This window comes from Megalobrama amblycephala, linkage group LG24 (assembly GCF_018812025.1).
Source record: "Megalobrama amblycephala isolate DHTTF-2021 linkage group LG24, ASM1881202v1, whole genome shotgun sequence".
Taxonomy (NCBI): domain Eukaryota; kingdom Metazoa; phylum Chordata; class Actinopteri; order Cypriniformes; family Xenocyprididae; genus Megalobrama; species Megalobrama amblycephala.
The window spans coordinates 15,380,553-15,396,216 of record NC_063067.1 but is presented as its reverse complement, the minus strand read 5'-3'; the positions used below and the strand labels follow the sequence as shown (position 1 = coordinate 15,396,216).

Below are 15,664 nucleotides of genomic sequence, written 5' to 3'. Positions count from 1 at the left end.
TCTGATGTGTTTTTTTGCTGTCCAGACATTCAAAAACTCATGTGGATAAAACCTGTATATGCAACAAAAAAAAAATCTAATGAACATAGCCTAAATCACACAGGCTGCTTACCTCATTTCTGGAAGCAGCCGCTCTGTGCAGTGGTGTTAGCCACACATGGTCCTTTGCATTGACATTCGCACCTATGCAGAAAAAAAGAATGAAGATTTTAAAAAGTGACAGATTATTTTTGTCAATTAAAAAAAAAAAAAAAAAGTAAAAAGTCTTTTTATATTGTGAATCCATTCATGGCTAAATGGCATTGTGACATGCAGCAAGAGCTTTGACAATTTACACAATAGTAAAAACATTATAAACATTTTTTTTAATCAAAACACTGAAGTGTGTAATTTCCATCAGCAAATGAAATTGCAAAAATTCATGAAAAGGTCACAAATTCACACCACTGGTTGAGCCAAGGTTGCAAACGTCTCCTATTACTACTGCGGAGACATCCAGACACAAAGATTCTACTGCTAATGGAAAGTTACAATTTTTAATTTGTGCCAAACCCTCAAGCTTTTGTTTTGACAAAATATTGGTAAAATGCTGTAAACTTCTGTCTACAAATTGTTAGAAATTATGTGAATGTAAATAGTGAACATAGTGCACATTGAGTTCCCAAATAAACGTTAAATCACAGTGTTTGCAGAAATGTGAATGTTTATGTTTATGTGAAGCAGCATTTACTGTGAACACGATATTATAAGCTGCATACGTGTAAAAGCCGATCTTCAGTCTGAAACACACCATGATTATATACTTAATTAAATCACAGCCTTTGATTTGATAGTCATAATTTGATAAGATACATAGCCATTTCAGTTTTTTTGTGCAGCCCTTTATATATTTTAACTTGACATTGGATTTAAAGCCCCAATATACAGTATCTCACAGAAGCGAGTACACCCCTCACATTTTTGTAAATATTTTATTATATATCAGCCTGTCAGTGCTCAAATCATACGCAGCACACTGCATCAAATTGGTCTGCATGGCTGACGTCCGAGAAGGAAGCCTCTTCTAAAGATGATGCCCAAGAAAGCCCGCAAACAGTTTGCTGAAGACAAGCAGACTAAGGACATGGATTACTGGAACCATGACCTGTGGTCTGATGAGACCGAGATAAACTTATTTGGTTCAGATGGTGTTAAGCGTGTGTGGCGGCAACCAGGTGAGGAGTACAAAGACAAGTGTGTCTTGCCTACAGTCAAGCATGGTGGTGGGAGTGTCATGGTCTGGGGCTGCATGAGTGCTGCCGGCACTGGGGAGCTTCAGTTCATTGAGGTAACCATGAATGAGCTGAGCATGATCCCCCTCCCTTCGGAGACTGGGCCGCAGGGCAGTATTCCAACATGATAACGACCCCAAACACACCTACAAGACGACCACTGCCTTGCTAAAGAAGCTGAGGGTAAAGGTGATGGACTGGGCAAGCATGTCTCCAGGCCTAAACCCTATTGAGCATCTGTGGGGCGTCCTCAAACGGAAGGTGGAGGAGCGCAAGGTCTCTAACATCCACCAGCTCAGTGATGTTGTCATGGAGGAGTGGAAGAGGACTCCAGAGGCAACCTGTGAAGCTGTGGTGAACTCCATGCCCAAGAGGGTTAAGGCAGTGCTGGAAAATAATGGTGGCCACACAAAATATTGACACTTTGGGCCCAATGTGGACATTTTCACTTAGGGGTGTACTAACTTTTGTGGCCAGTGGTTTAGACATTAATGGCTGTGTGTTGAGTTATTTTGAGGGGACAGCAAATTTACACTTTTATACAAGCTGTACACTCACTACTTTACATTGTAGCAAAGTGTCATTTCTTCAGTGTTGTCACATGAAAAGATATAATAAAATATTTACAAAAATGTGAGGGGTGTACTCACTTCTGTGAAAGACTGGTGTGACAATTTCGAACAAAATCAAGCGAAAATGAAGCTCATTTGGAGTTCGAAACCGCTTGCTTCAGGCTGGTATACACCTGCAAATTGTTGTGATTACATAATTGGTAGGTGTGGCACTGAGGCTCCACCTTCTTTGACAGAAATCTTCTTCGGTTCATTTCTTCTGTTCAGTACGTCAAGGTCATATGCGAGTAAAATATGCATGTATCTATTACAATTGTATTGATAATAGTAAACTGAACACTACTTACCATTAATACAACTTCTGGTTATGCATGTTTTTGGTGAGTGCTTTGTAATTTAAAACCACAGATTCAGATTTCTCCACAAATGCTAATTCATATAGACAGACTGCAAAGAACAAGCCTTTTTCATCTTTGAAATGACAAACAGACAGCAGCTATGTAGTTTTCAACTGCTTTACATTAAGAAAACTGGTAAAACCTTATAAAGCTTCTCTGGAAAGCTAAAAACAAATCATGTTAAATGTTTACTTTGCATTGTAGCACAAAGGTTTCACAGACTGCATTTATTCACAAACAATATGGTCAAGAATCATATTTGGATTTATTACAGTAGCAGCGATAGAGTACTTGAGTACTCGACCGTGACAGTGACGATCGATCATGTAAATGATAATCGAAATGTTTTTTTTTTTCTCCTGATTGGTTATAGCGGCACTTTGGGCGGCGCCCTGAGCTCTGATTGTTTAGCTTTCCACAGCATGGTCAAAAGACCTGAGAAGAGAGAGAACGGCCTCGAAGTCACGTAGTGATGTCTGGCTTCACTTTGACAAGATAGATGAAAATACAGTTCAAGTGCCAAACTGTCACACAAATCTACAACAAATACAATGCGCTACCACATAACATTTGTAAATAATATGTCTGGCGATAACAGAGCGGCAACGCAGACGAGCATTGCATTATTTGCCGTAAGACCAAAGCAGGCAGAACCAAGAAGATGACACAGCTAATAGCTAAAATGATAGTGAAAGATTTGCTGCCCATTAGTTTTGTCGACGGAGCAGGTTTTAAAGATTTCAAGCATTACGTTAGGCCCCAGATTTTTATTTTGTGCTGAAAATATCCTTTAAATTTTATTCATCAATTATTCAGCAATAATCATCAGTGATTTTCACACTGTAAAATAACATTTTGGTTGATCAGAAAGTGCAAACTGAATTCAAAATATTGCTAAAATATTACAATAAATAGACACTAATGTAGCCCAATAGAATGTGAATTTGTTGTGCTTTCGTTGGCTGTGTTTTTAAAGCACAATCAGAGTTACACTTTCGGTCAAACTCACGTTTGCATTCACAAACTTTTTGCAGATGAACGTTTTAAAGGTGCCATTGAACGTTTTTTTTACAAGATGTAATATAAGTCTAAGGAATGTGTCTGTGAAGTTTCAGCTCAAAATACCCCATAGATTTTTTTTAAATTATTTTTTTTAACTGCCTATTTTGGGGCATCATTAACTATGCACCGATTCAGGGGCTGCTGGCCCTTTAAATCTCATGCTCCCTGCCCATCGAGCTCGCGACTCTATAATACAGTGCATTTACAAAGTTCACACAGCTAATATAACCCTCAAATGGATCTTTACAAGATGTTCGTCATGTATGCTGCATGCATGCTTCGGGTCATGTGAGTATAGTATTTATTTGGGTGTTTATATTTGATTCTGAACGAGTTTGATAGTACTCCGTGGCTAAAGCTAACATTACACACGGTTGGAGAGATTTATAAAGAATGAAGTTGTGTTTATGAATTATACAGACTGCAAGTGTTTAAAAATGAAAATAGCAATGGCTCTTGTCTCCGTGAATACAGTAACCAACGATGGTAACTTTAACCAACAGTAGCCTATATTAGCAACATGCTAACGAAACATTTAGAAAGACAATTTACAAATATCACTAAAAATATCATGATATCATGGATCATGTCAGTTATTATTGCTCCATCTGCCATTTTTCACTGTTGTTATTGCTTGCTTACCTAGTCTGATGATTCAGCTGTGCACATCGAGACGTTAATACTGGCTGCCCTTGTGTAATGCCTCAATCATGGGCTGGCATATGCAAATATTGGGGGCGTACACCCCGACTGTTACGTAATAGTTGGTGTTGTGTTGAGATTCGCCTGTTCTTCGGAGGTCTTTTAAACAAATGAGATTTATATAAGAAGGAGGAAACAATGGAGTGTGAAACTCAGTGTATGTCTTTTCCATGTACTGAACTCTTGTTATTCAACTATGCAAAGGTAAATTCGATTTTTAATTCTAGGGCACCTTTAATAGCTACATCTGATTAATCTAATACAGGATGTGTTGGGATATCAACATGTATTAACATGCTGAATGCGCTGCAAATCAGTGTTTAGTTTCATGCTCAAATGCAATGAGTTATTTGAGATGGTCATATTGCTTTTAGATGTTTCTTTTAAAAAAATAAAAATAATAAAAATACTGATGTTATAATAATACAGCAGTGCTTTTTTTGTCATATTTGTTCAATTGGCTCATTATTCATAAAATTCGTATGGCTTCGAAAACACGCAGGCAATTTATGGAATCACTTAATAATGTAGATAAAAATATAGCACAAATCTGCCATAAAAATAGCATTATAATGAAAACTTCATAGAAATCTATAGTAAATTCTGTCCTTGCCCGTGTTTTAGCGCGCAATCATGAAAGCGCACCACGGCGGGAGCTCTCTCTCACTCTCGCTATAGCACGTAACTTAGAGTTCACTGGCATTTGCATACTTTTGTGCAGATACAAGTTGTAATGTTACGACTATGTTATGTATCTAAGTTATCTGATTAAAATCATAGGATGTGTCATAGAACGGGCTTCAGTTTATTGGCATAAAGTCACTCACCTCAAGCAGCTATTCCTTCTTTACTAATAACATTGCTGCATCATAATCATAATCTAACAGTGTTCTAATCACATGTTCATGTTTTCAGAGACAGGTTTTTTAATATTCATAACGGTCTTCAGACATTTTCATTATCTCCATGATGACCATGCCCCGACCCCCGCACACGCCCCACCCCCCAATTACTTGTTTTTGAAACCTATCGATGATCAAAATGAAAAATTGCCAAAAATGCCCATCCCTACACAAGGCCTATGATCAGATGCTTTCTTAACAGCAGTTTGCTCACCAGACATTTTTGTTGTGCGTTTATTTTGTTATTGAGCTTGACCCGGGGCCTCAAATTAATTATTAGCTTTTCATCAACTCTCAACCTTAGGAAACCTTGAAATAGACTGAATTTAGGTGAATGGGCCATTAAATGTTACTATTTTGTGCATTGTAGCAAGGCTTGAATTCTGTATTGACCAATCAGTATTTGAGACCAGAATGATCTGTTTTATCAATAAAAACATAACTACATGTGGTGGCAGCAGTGCTGTATAACTTCATACCTGCACTGATGAGAAGATCCATTATATGAACGTCCCCCAGCCAGGCAGCAGCATGAAGAGGTGTGCGGCGCTCTTGGTCCTGACACGAGAATGGAGAAAAAAAGGTCAACAGATTTGTTTTTAACTTTCCTTTCCACAATGTCAATTTTTTATAGGCCAGCACAGCCCATATGTACAGTCATCCATAAAATCTGTCCGTTCATACTGAATTGTTACGCCATCACACATGCAGATGATACATATAATTTATGCCCACACTAATATATGCAATTCAAAACATACCAGTGCATTGACTTCATCTTTCTTGTGCAAAAATAACTTCACTTCATCAGTATTTCGGTTAAATATGGCCTGGACCAGAGGCGGCTGGAGGAGGAAAAAAGGTGGAGGTTATGATACTGCTATGAAACATGACAACAAAATTTAAACCCTTTGTTTGGGCAACTTATAGTTGCAATGCAAAACTATGAGTGTCAAAAGTGAGGTGTATAAGTGTATAATTATAATCAAATATGATTTTCACTGAATATCATTAACAAGCTGCAGCAAAATAACACACATTGCTATTGTATCTACGTAGATGGGATAAATATGCGTACAATATTGTTATATAATGAAATTTATTTTAAAAAAAGCCGGAGTATTTGTTAAATAGGTTAATACACATGTGCGTTTTAAAAATATAAACACACAATAGATGTTTTCCTATGCGGCTGGCTGACACCCAGCTCATTAGGCTAGTTGGCTGGCTAACGTCTGGGCGTGATAGAAGGGTTATTTTTCATTTTTAACCTCTCTTGGATATCCCTACCCTCATTATATAGTAAACCCGTGATGTTTTCACCAAAATTAATAACAAAAACACACGTTTTAATGCGAGAACTATGAGGGAAATGGGATAATCCATCGTCGGAGAGCTAGCTAACATATCAGGCACTGCATACAAGCGCAGAAAGCGAACAACAAACTGCTTGATTTACGCCACTCGTGGAGTTTCAATATCCCTCACCTGGTCTGAAATATTGAGTACCCCCATCTCCCTGTGTCAGTCGGGCCGAAAGTCCCTCATCAGTAAGGAATCGAGGCTGGGAAACCAAGACTACAATCTTGTGTTGCGATTATAGACGTGATGAGTGCGTCTTTAGCTGGTGAGGCAGTTGAAAATAGCGACACCAGCGTGATGGCCGCCTGCTGCACCAACTTTCAAAATAAATGCCTATGAGCTAAACCTAGCAAAGGACCCCCTTATAACATATACCCCTGGTTTCACAGACAAAGCTAGTCCTAGACTAAAATGCATGTTTGAGCTGTTTTAACTGAAAGCAACTTGTACTGACATATCTTTAAATATGTCAGTGCCACTGTTTTGTCTCAAGATGCACACCAGTAATTTTTTTTTTTTAGTGTATGTTTATAAAAGCTACTTAAATATCCTAAATGAACTAATGGTGCGTTCAAGTCATGTCGGAAAGATCGTATTTATGAGCAGAACCGACATGAACGCCACCACAATGTCGTAAATACCAGTGGGAAGCTCGCAATTTTCTCTGATCTGTACGAGTTGGGGGCGTGTCAGTCAGAAACATAGTGAAATACCACAATACTTACATGTATTTAGCAGTGACATTGTCAGGCTTTTCTATTTACAACGAAGTAAGCTGATTACCAGCAAAAAATACGATAGCATCACAATATAAAAATGTAATATGTAACAATAAAGTTTACAATGGCTTCATAAATTAATTAAAAAACATAAAAAAGCAACATACAACTAATGCACATTCTTTGCTCTACATTTTCTAGAAGCAGAAGTGTTGTTATTTTGTGTAATTAATTAAGAGAAGGCACACCGCCATCATACTCCGACGAAAGTGACTTGAACGCACCTACCGTCGTACACACGACTTCCCACCTCGTAAATACGAACTTCCCAGGAGGACTTGAACGCACCTTAAGGCCTAGTCCTGGTTTAGGCTAAGCCTGTGAAACCGGGCCATAAAGTTTATTAAAATATAAAGTTAGTTATATATTTCATGTATAAAAATCCCTTTATCTTGTGCATGACTAGCTTGATATTGTACTAGAAAATACTCAATAAATTAATCATTTAATTTTAACTTAAGTTAAATTAATCATTTTTTTACTGACTATTAGACACTGTTAGGAAAGTTACTTTTAAGAGTAATGCATTACAATGTGTTACTTCCTAAAACGTAACTAATTGCATTACTTAGTTTTATGGAAAGTATTGTCTTGCGTTACTTTTGCGTTGCTTTTTCCAACCTGCGCTGGGCTTGCTTGTTTGTTTTTTAATAAAAAAAGTTATATTTTAGCAAATATAAAGGCCCTTTCACACCAAAAATGAAATGAATAAGCCTCAGGCTGAAGGAAATGCAAATTAATGCCTGTACAGTAGAGAGTGCAGCTCAAACAAACCTTTCAGCTATGCTGCCATTCTGGATTAAAGAAGAATGTTTTTTTTTTTTTTTTTTTTTTTTACAGTGGGCAGAAGAAGAAATTTCAACACTCTTACTTCATCAATAAAAACAAAAATGAAACACAAATGTGATGTTTTGTGCATTTTGGCCATTCATTTACATGACAATGGCGTTTTGGGTACCTGAAAAAACAAACATTTTCGAAAAGTTTTTGAAAATGATACCATTATCATATCTCCATGTAAACCACAAAAACACAAATTTGTGAAAATGGTGACGTCATGCGCATGCATATTACAAGTTCAGTGTAAAGGCGCGTGGTGTTTCTTTACAAAGTGACATCGCCAACTACTGGCCTGGAATGCATAATACAGCATTTTTAGTCATTTTCGCAGATCCCTGTAAACAGGGATCGTTTTGACAACAATGTCAACTGTACACTAACAAAGCAAAGGAAAAACGTTTACATTAGTACATCGTTGCCATGTAACCATACCCTTAGTCTAGAACTACATTAACCTCATGTTTACACAGCCCACACAACACCTCTGCACCTTACTTCTGATTTCTCTCAACATTGGGGACTGGAGAGGTGTCAGTCAAAAAATAGGAAAAGTAATTTTGTTGTAAACATAAAAGTAATGTATTAATTTACTCGTTACTTGAAAAAAGTAATGAGCAGCATTAAACAGTCTGTGTAAAAACACATAATTGCAACTTCAAAAGCTCTTCTGTTCCACCTTTGCATTGTAGCATTAGATGTATAAACCTGAAAAGAAACAACTTAAGTATTTTTTAACAATACATTGTTCCAGCACAAAACTATGGATGAAATTATAATGAAGTATACTCACAATATCAAGATTTCTAGTCTTTAGAAAGCAGAATGACACACTAAATAATATAAAAATTGATTGTATAAAATTCTTTTAATGCAGATAATGATAACTAAAAATATTTTAGGCCTATTGAACAACTGATGAGACTTTACAGTAGATGTTCTATACCGGTTCAACAGGATGAGGCGCGTTCTGGTTTTTGCTTTTCATGACGGAGTTCATGTGTAAAATGCCCTCTTCTGTTCAAACAAATAAAATAAATTAGAATTAATTAAAATTTTAGAATGTTCAAGATAGATAGTTTTAGGATCATGCTTTTTTAAACATGAATGTTGGAGAAACATTTTCCATATGTTGTGTTGTTCAAGTCAAAGTTTATGCATCCAAACTATTCTGTCTTTTAAAGCAATTATAAATATGCATATGTATTAAAAGTTATTTTTTCAACGTTTAGGAGTACAATGGCATATAGACGATATCAAAGATAACACAAAATTCTTTTCATTTTTCATTCATTTTTTTTTTTACTCCATACATCTGTAACTTTTATTTTGGAAACAGCGAAACAACAACCTTCCGGTGGCACTGTTGGAAATTCTGACAGGGTTGCCATTTTCACTCAATATATAAAAAAATACAAATACAATCTTTAGGAAACGCAGAACTGAGAAATGAGAAATGAGTTTATTTGCGAATGCTAAACACCAGAGGAAAAAGCACTAGAGGAAAAAATGGCAGACTCTGTAATGATGGGGAGCGCATCTTTAAACTCCGGAAGCGTAAATATCTCCTTTCATTTCTCTTGCTTGCAGCCTGCTAGCTTAGCCAAACAACAATAACTTTATGACTTTGTTGAAATATAAGGCACTTTTAAGCGCAAATGTGTCCTATATTTAAAAGCAGACACTGTTTCAAATGCAAGCACGTTTTATTATGTTATGCATGAAATAGAAACGGTCAGTAAATGTGCTGAGGTATCTAGTAACAGTTCAGTGCCTGTTAGCAAAAGTCTCAAACTTAGTGGTCTTGATTCATATCCCCAGAAATGCTGTTGGAATACACACCCAAAAAGCTACCACTGTCTCTAAAAATGTTTAACTTGTCTGACCAGGCTGGAAGACCAGCAAAACATCTTAGGCTGGTTTAATCTTTTTGATTAGAACCATAAATGGCAGGAGTCAACATTTGGTTTTGAGATGGCCAAACAATTGCCTTATAGTTTTTAATGCAGATAAGTAAAAAAAAAAAATGCATGGGACATCCTGCTCTTTAATAATCTGCTCTTTTAATAATTGCAGCGCTCTGGAAGCAGTAAGACCAGCACAAGTCCTACAGAAAACTATCAGCTGGCCCGTAGACGCACACTGCAGGTGGTGGTCAGCTCTCTGCTGACAGAGTGTGGCTTTGAGAGCGCTGAGAAAGCTGCGGTGGAGACACTCACTGAGATGATGCAGAGCTGTGAGTCCTTCATTTACCTTTTGCCAGGTCACCTGTGATATGTTTAAAAGCTTAGACACTCTGTCAGATCATCCTTGGATGTAAAGCTGGGTTCACACTGTATGATTTTGGCCACTATTTGTCATTCTGAGGCAAATTTTGTGAATCCTAAAAGATTCTTGTGATCCTAGTCCAAAATCTGAAGTCTTTGAACGCTTGTTTGACGTTCACCGACAGCCGATTAATGACCATTACGATCAAATTTGACCTCAGATGAAATTCTGGTAGTGTCAGTCATGCAGTGTGGCCTCTCCCATGACAACCGTCAAAAAAAAAAGAGTGCAGAACCTGATGACCCAATTAGTGCGACAACAACAATCCACTACTTGGTCCACACATAAGTCTTCATTTTTTCCAGCTTTCGTTCTTAAGAAAAGCCATGATCAAAAATAATGCTAGAGATTGTATTTGTTTGCTAGCCACCATTTCCCACATGTAAATGCAGTTCACATCTCTGAAAGTGTTGTGGATGGATTGCTGTAAAAGTCTTTTTGCGCGCGACTGTTTTTAACGAGTGCACCCTGCTTTAGAAACATATTTTCCAGGAACGCTGGAGTTCCTGAAATTTCTTTCACTAACAAAAGTACCCTGAAAATTCCATGATATTTTAATTACATTGTAAATGCCATGATATATATATATCATGGCATTTACAAAATAAATAAAATAATATCATGGAATTTGCAGGGTTATTTTTTGTTAGTTACATTCCTAAATAAGTGTTTAAAACTTTTTATTATTATTTTTTTTTGTTAATTAATTATATATTAATTATAAAATAATTATACTGTTAGTATACTATTAGTATAAATTATATTACTAGTATTACAAATAAACATATCGTGTTCATTTGAAGTTTTATTTCAAATTTAAAATGAACAGAAGTTTATTTTACGTGTTTTCTACATTAAGAGTCTCATTGTCTTGTGATAGATATCACTGAGGTTGGACGTTGTGCGAAGGCAAACTGTGAGCATACAGCTAGAAGCACCCCTACACTCTCTGATGTGGTCATCACACTGGTCGAAATGGGTTGGTTCCCCTTTTATCAATATATAGTTAAAGTATAAAAGATTTCACTTCTTTACGGAGCCCCTAAAGGGACATTTGCAAAAATCAAAAATGTACAGACTTTAGCGTGCTCATGTGAAACTATTGCGTGCGCACAAGAAAATTTTCATGTGCACATGTGAATTTTTTTGCGTTCATGCATTACAATTTCCAGTTTATGTACAGTATACTATTACCTATTTCCTTTGTGCATCACTGCCATTTTACTATGAAGAAAACGAGAGTATGAATGCGCATGAATTAATAAAGATTGCAAAAAAATTTGCTCAATTTGCTTTTGTTAGGGCAGTATACCTCTAATTTCACTGCCTTATATCCGCTTATCCTCTGTGACGGCCCAGAAACTGTGCCGTGAAATGGGCTGATGGTGCAATACGGCTGCGTTCATTAGGCTGATAAAAAATGCTCAAATTTTATATTTTGTTAGAGCAATTTTTCTAGTATAAGGCTGAATCCAACTACTTATTCCCTTGTCATTATTGAAGCATGAGCCTCCCCTTTATATTCCGCAAAAAGTTGAAAAGTTTCTGAAAAGTTTCTCGCGCACATGCAAAAATTTCTTGTGCGCATGCAAAAGTCTGTGTTTTTACTTTTTTTTTTTTTGCAAAGGTACTTTTAGGAGCTCTGTACTTGTGTGGTTGAATCATTTTAGTGTTACTTTTTCACATTTGCAGGATTTAATGTGGATACTCTTCCAGTGTATGCCAAAAGATCCCAAAGGATGGTCATAACTGCACGTACGTGTACCGTTTTTCACTAATATATCCATTTATCTTATGTAATTTGCTGTAACTGTTCCTTTTTAAATGTATAACACTTTGCGTTGAACAGCTCCAGTAACAAATGCTCCAGTGGTCCCAAAAGCCCTCACGGCTGGACAGAAGCGCACTCATCCAACACACATCCCCAGCCACTTCCCAGAGTTCCCAGATCCTCATACATACATCAAAACACCAGTAAGTCCTCTATTGCTCACCTGTTGCCCTGTTATTATGTGATCCTTCAGCCTAATAACCGCTGATATTAAGAACATATCTCACTTTTGTGTGTTTTAGACCTTTCGAGAGCCTGTGTCAGATTACCAGGTGGTGAGAGAGAAGGCAGCATCACAAAGGAGAGATGTGGAGCGTGCTCTCACACGCTTCATGGCCAAGACCGGAGAGACGCAAAGCCTTTTTAAGGACGACATCAGTGCATTTCCTTGTGAGTTTTTCTGTCCCAGATATAACCAGTGACCCATTTTACTTTGACTGACCTTTTGCCTTTCTAATGAATGTTTATTCATGTGATGTGTGTGTAATCAGTGATCGCTGCAAGGCCGAGCTCCATCCCTTACCTGAGTGCCCTGCTGCCCTCTGAACTAGAGCTACAGACACTGGAGGAGACAGATTCATCTGAGCAGGATGACCAGACAGACACCGAGAACAACCCCAGTCACAGTATCCAGGCAAGCATAAAGCTTTTTTTTTTTTTTTTTAAGAAAATATTTGCATTTCTGTTGTTTTCTTTTATTGTAATGTTTAACATATATGTATGTAAAATACAAAAAAAATATATAAAGTATGCACAGACACATATGTAATGCATACTATTAGAATAAATAAGTACATTATTATTAATTTATAATATATTATAAATAAATAATAATAATTTACTTATCTATTCTATTAGTATACATCATTTAATATTTTATTTTTTTAAATAAATAATTATTTTTCTTTGAATTTCTAGGATGACTCAGGCACAGATAAGGAGAACTCAGTGCTGCCACCTGGTGGTGTTGTGCCTACAGGGAAGGCCAATGAAGAAAACATGATTGACAACCCATATCTAAGGCCAGTCAAAAAGCCCAAAGTGAGAAGGAAAAAATGAAAATTGATATATTGACTCGACTACTTCTACATCAGCAGGTTATGACGAATGATGACTTCTTAGCACTTGCTAATCACATTGTGCCCCTTGAAGTAACAGCTAACATGAGGAGTCTTCAACAACTGCAATTTGGAAACACACAATGGTCCGTCATGTTAATGACTTTTGATTCTTATGACAGACTGTTCTGTACATCTTAAAAATATTACATGGAATTCACAAAGGCAACCTTCCCTAAAGAGTAGCACCCCTTACAGTTGATTTTTGGCAGTGTGTTTTGATCCCTTCCCTTGAAACATAATTTAGTTTTTACAGTTCTCCACACATCAGAAACATGACATTCTCTTTTGATTTGTGTGTATTTGTTACTCCATTGTGAATTATGGTAATGTATTTTATTGTTTATTTTAAGGCATCCTTTCAAAAGGACAAGTTGAAAATTAAACCAGAATGTGGGGATAAAGTAAACATCTCCATTATGAACGTGTGTCCCGTGTCTTGTTACTTTACTTGCTAATACATTAGTTAAATTTTAAGTATGTATCTGGAATGTGTCTTAATATAGGACAACTCACAATTATGGTTCCGAACTGAACATATTATGAAATGGGAAACAAGTAGAATTTGTCTTTGAAAGCTTTAATGTTTGTATACTTTGAGAATAACGCTCCATTTTTGTGGTAGTATTTTAGTGTCATCAGTAAAACAAGCGTAGATATGCCACTCTGTTCCTCTGTTTCTTAAACTCTTTGTCATGGAGGAGCTGCATGGACAAAACACATGAAGTTAAAAATCTATATTAGCTAATGAAAAATACGTTAAGCTCAAAAGGCTGTTGTGTACACACTTTTATTGTTTCTTTGATTAGTAGTTTGTAGAAGAGTGTCAGACATATCAGTACCTCAGTCCGCAGTGCTCTTCTCTCCAGCAGTGGCACTTTTGACCAGTCTGGAGAGCCAAATTTCATTGGCCATGATACCTTCTTGTTTTGGATGGAATTATGAACATATGCCCCTGGACTGAAAAAAACAATATACATAGAAAGTCTGTGAATCATTTAATTTAAACCAGGAATTAAACATTTTAGGATGTTCTTTGAATCATTCTCAAATCAAATCGGAGAACATAACCATCAGGTTTTACGCAAACTTATGGAGTTCAAGACGGTCATTCTGAAATTCATAATGATTCTGAATTAAACTTTCACTTAGATTATTATTCTGGTGATATGAATTCTAATGCAAAACAATTAAATTACAAAAAAAAAAAACATTTTCACTAGTGGTTACATACTTGTATATATTCAGTATATAAATAGAATAAATATGGAGGAAAATTTATTCTAGATTAGCAGTTCTCATTTTATACATGCATTTTTATAGTATACATTTTCCAAGTTATAATACATTATTCCAACCTCTAGTATATTTTATCGGGTCAAAAAAATCATGGGGTCTTCGATTATTGTTGAGGACAATGGGGGGCCCTACAGCCAAAAAGGTTTAAAACTATTATTCTATATTGGTTGCTTTGTATTACTAGAACACACATCTTTTGATGAAAAAAGAAAAAAGATCATACCCAGGGCTTGAGTCTGCATTTGAAGGTCTGAGTCTTACAGTGGTACTATTAAAGGGAGTTTTTCCTGGAGGACACACTTTAGACTGCATCCAGTCCTGCTGATATTCCCATGGTGAAGGGGTGGCTGTCTATAAAGACAGGCAATGCAGTTTTTTGTTTAAATAAAAACAAAGGAAATGGTTGCGATTTTACATAGAAATGCATAAACTGTGCCTACCTTAAATGGAGGCAGAAAGCGTGGTGCAGTGCGGGCTGCTAACACATATCCCCTCTTACTCTCGGGTCTGTGTTGGAGGTCATATATAAGAGTGCCCACCTGTGAACTGATGAGTTAGATGAAAAGAATAACACGTCGCTTAGCATATAAATTATTAACTGCTCTGCCTTCATTCATACCGTGTGGTTGTCGTAACATCCGGGTCCTAGTGCCTTGGAGTCAGTTGATCCGTGCAGCGCGAGCATTTCATTGCCCATGCGATTAGGCGCAAAGTGAGTTGGAAAAATTAGACGTTTCTGGCAGCTGCCGAACGCGACCAGTGGAGCTTTAAAGTTGATAAACACATATAAAAAATCAAATGTTCATTTTTGATGGAATAAGATGCAGTTTTGTCTACTGATGAGTAAATTACAATACCTGCGCCCCGTGTCGCCATAGCGCCCTAATATTTACTAGAACCATGGTAACCAGGTGCAAACGAACTGATGATGTGGATCAAATGGAACTCCGATGTATTCATAACTGATTCAGAAGTCGTTTTTTTTAAATTATGTATTTATTAATTTATTATAATTGTATTTATTGGCTATGATTTTGGGCGTTTAGGCTATATGTACTTTTATATTGGACACATATACTGTATGTAGTCTACTCTAATGGTAGGATGTCGATTAATTATTATTATTATTTATTTATTTTTTTACATGTGTCAGATTGGGGATTAATAAAGATCATTAAAGCCAACTATGGGCGGACTGATAGC

The 15,664-nt window shown here is 36.6% G+C and overlaps 3 protein-coding genes across 5 annotated transcripts in view; 1 reads left to right on the top strand and 2 right to left on the bottom strand.

Annotated features, from left to right (window-relative positions):
* ankrd52a (ankyrin repeat domain 52a) overlaps positions 1 to 6,604 on the bottom strand; it is a 36,835-nt gene extending 30,231 nt beyond the window's left edge. Inside the window, 4 exon segments of the mRNA XM_048179284.1 lie at positions 113 to 183; positions 5,387 to 5,465; positions 5,669 to 5,752; positions 6,396 to 6,604. Coding sequence (XP_048035241.1) covers positions 113 to 183; positions 5,387 to 5,465; positions 5,669 to 5,752; positions 6,396 to 6,422 — 261 coding nt within the window. The 5' untranslated portion in view covers positions 6,423 to 6,604.
* Positions 6,605 to 9,214: 2,610 nt separating this feature from the next.
* taf8 (TAF8 RNA polymerase II, TATA box binding protein (TBP)-associated factor) lies at positions 9,215 to 13,586 on the top strand. 3 transcript variants are annotated; one of them, XM_048178548.1, is made up of 9 exons: positions 9,215 to 9,442; positions 9,962 to 10,121; positions 11,094 to 11,192; positions 11,906 to 11,968; positions 12,063 to 12,187; positions 12,287 to 12,434; positions 12,536 to 12,678; positions 12,963 to 13,066; positions 13,142 to 13,586. In XM_048178548.1, exons 1-9 carry the CDS (start codon positions 9,395 to 9,397, stop codon positions 13,146 to 13,148), a joined length of 897 nt encoding a protein of 298 aa, XP_048034505.1. In that variant the 5' UTR covers positions 9,215 to 9,394; the 3' UTR covers positions 13,149 to 13,586. The 3 variants fall into 3 exon arrangements, with proteins under 3 accessions (XP_048034505.1, XP_048034504.1, XP_048034506.1); XM_048178547.1 differs by having other exon boundaries at positions 12,963 to 13,586; XM_048178549.1 differs by lacking the exon at positions 9,215 to 9,442 and adding an exon at positions 9,498 to 9,619 and having other exon boundaries at positions 12,963 to 13,586.
* A 140-nt stretch (positions 13,587 to 13,726) lies between these two features.
* On the bottom strand, positions 13,727 to 15,463 carry si:ch211-66i15.4 (uncharacterized protein LOC560315 homolog). Its single transcript, XM_048178550.1, has 6 exons — positions 15,319 to 15,463; positions 15,081 to 15,226; positions 14,902 to 15,000; positions 14,685 to 14,812; positions 14,005 to 14,122; positions 13,727 to 13,866 (listed from the first exon to the last, which is right to left on the bottom strand). Exons 1-6 carry the CDS (start codon positions 15,335 to 15,337, stop codon positions 13,801 to 13,803), a joined length of 576 nt encoding a protein of 191 aa, XP_048034507.1. The 5' UTR covers positions 15,338 to 15,463; the 3' UTR covers positions 13,727 to 13,800.
* Positions 15,464 to 15,664: the final 201 nt, after the last annotated feature.

Excerpts from the sequence above, each read along its gene's own strand:
- taf8 (XM_048178547.1), top strand. The coding sequence starts at position 9,395 with ATGGCAGACTCTGTAATGATGGGGAGCGCATCTTTAAACTCCGGAAGC. Across the intron at positions 11,193-11,905 it reads CATCACACTGGTCGAAATGG|GATTTAATGTGGATACTCTT; the intron begins GTTGGTTCCCCT and ends TCACATTTGCAG. Across the intron at positions 12,435-12,535 it reads CGACATCAGTGCATTTCCTT|TGATCGCTGCAAGGCCGAGC; the intron begins GTGAGTTTTTCT and ends GTGTGTAATCAG.
- si:ch211-66i15.4 (XM_048178550.1), bottom strand. Across the intron at positions 15,001-15,080 it reads GATGTTACGACAACCACACG|GTGGGCACTCTTATATATGA; the intron begins GTATGAATGAAG and ends ATCAGTTCACAG. Across the intron at positions 14,813-14,901 it reads GCTTTCTGCCTCCATTTAAG|ACAGCCACCCCTTCACCATG; the intron begins GTAGGCACAGTT and ends CTGTCTTTATAG.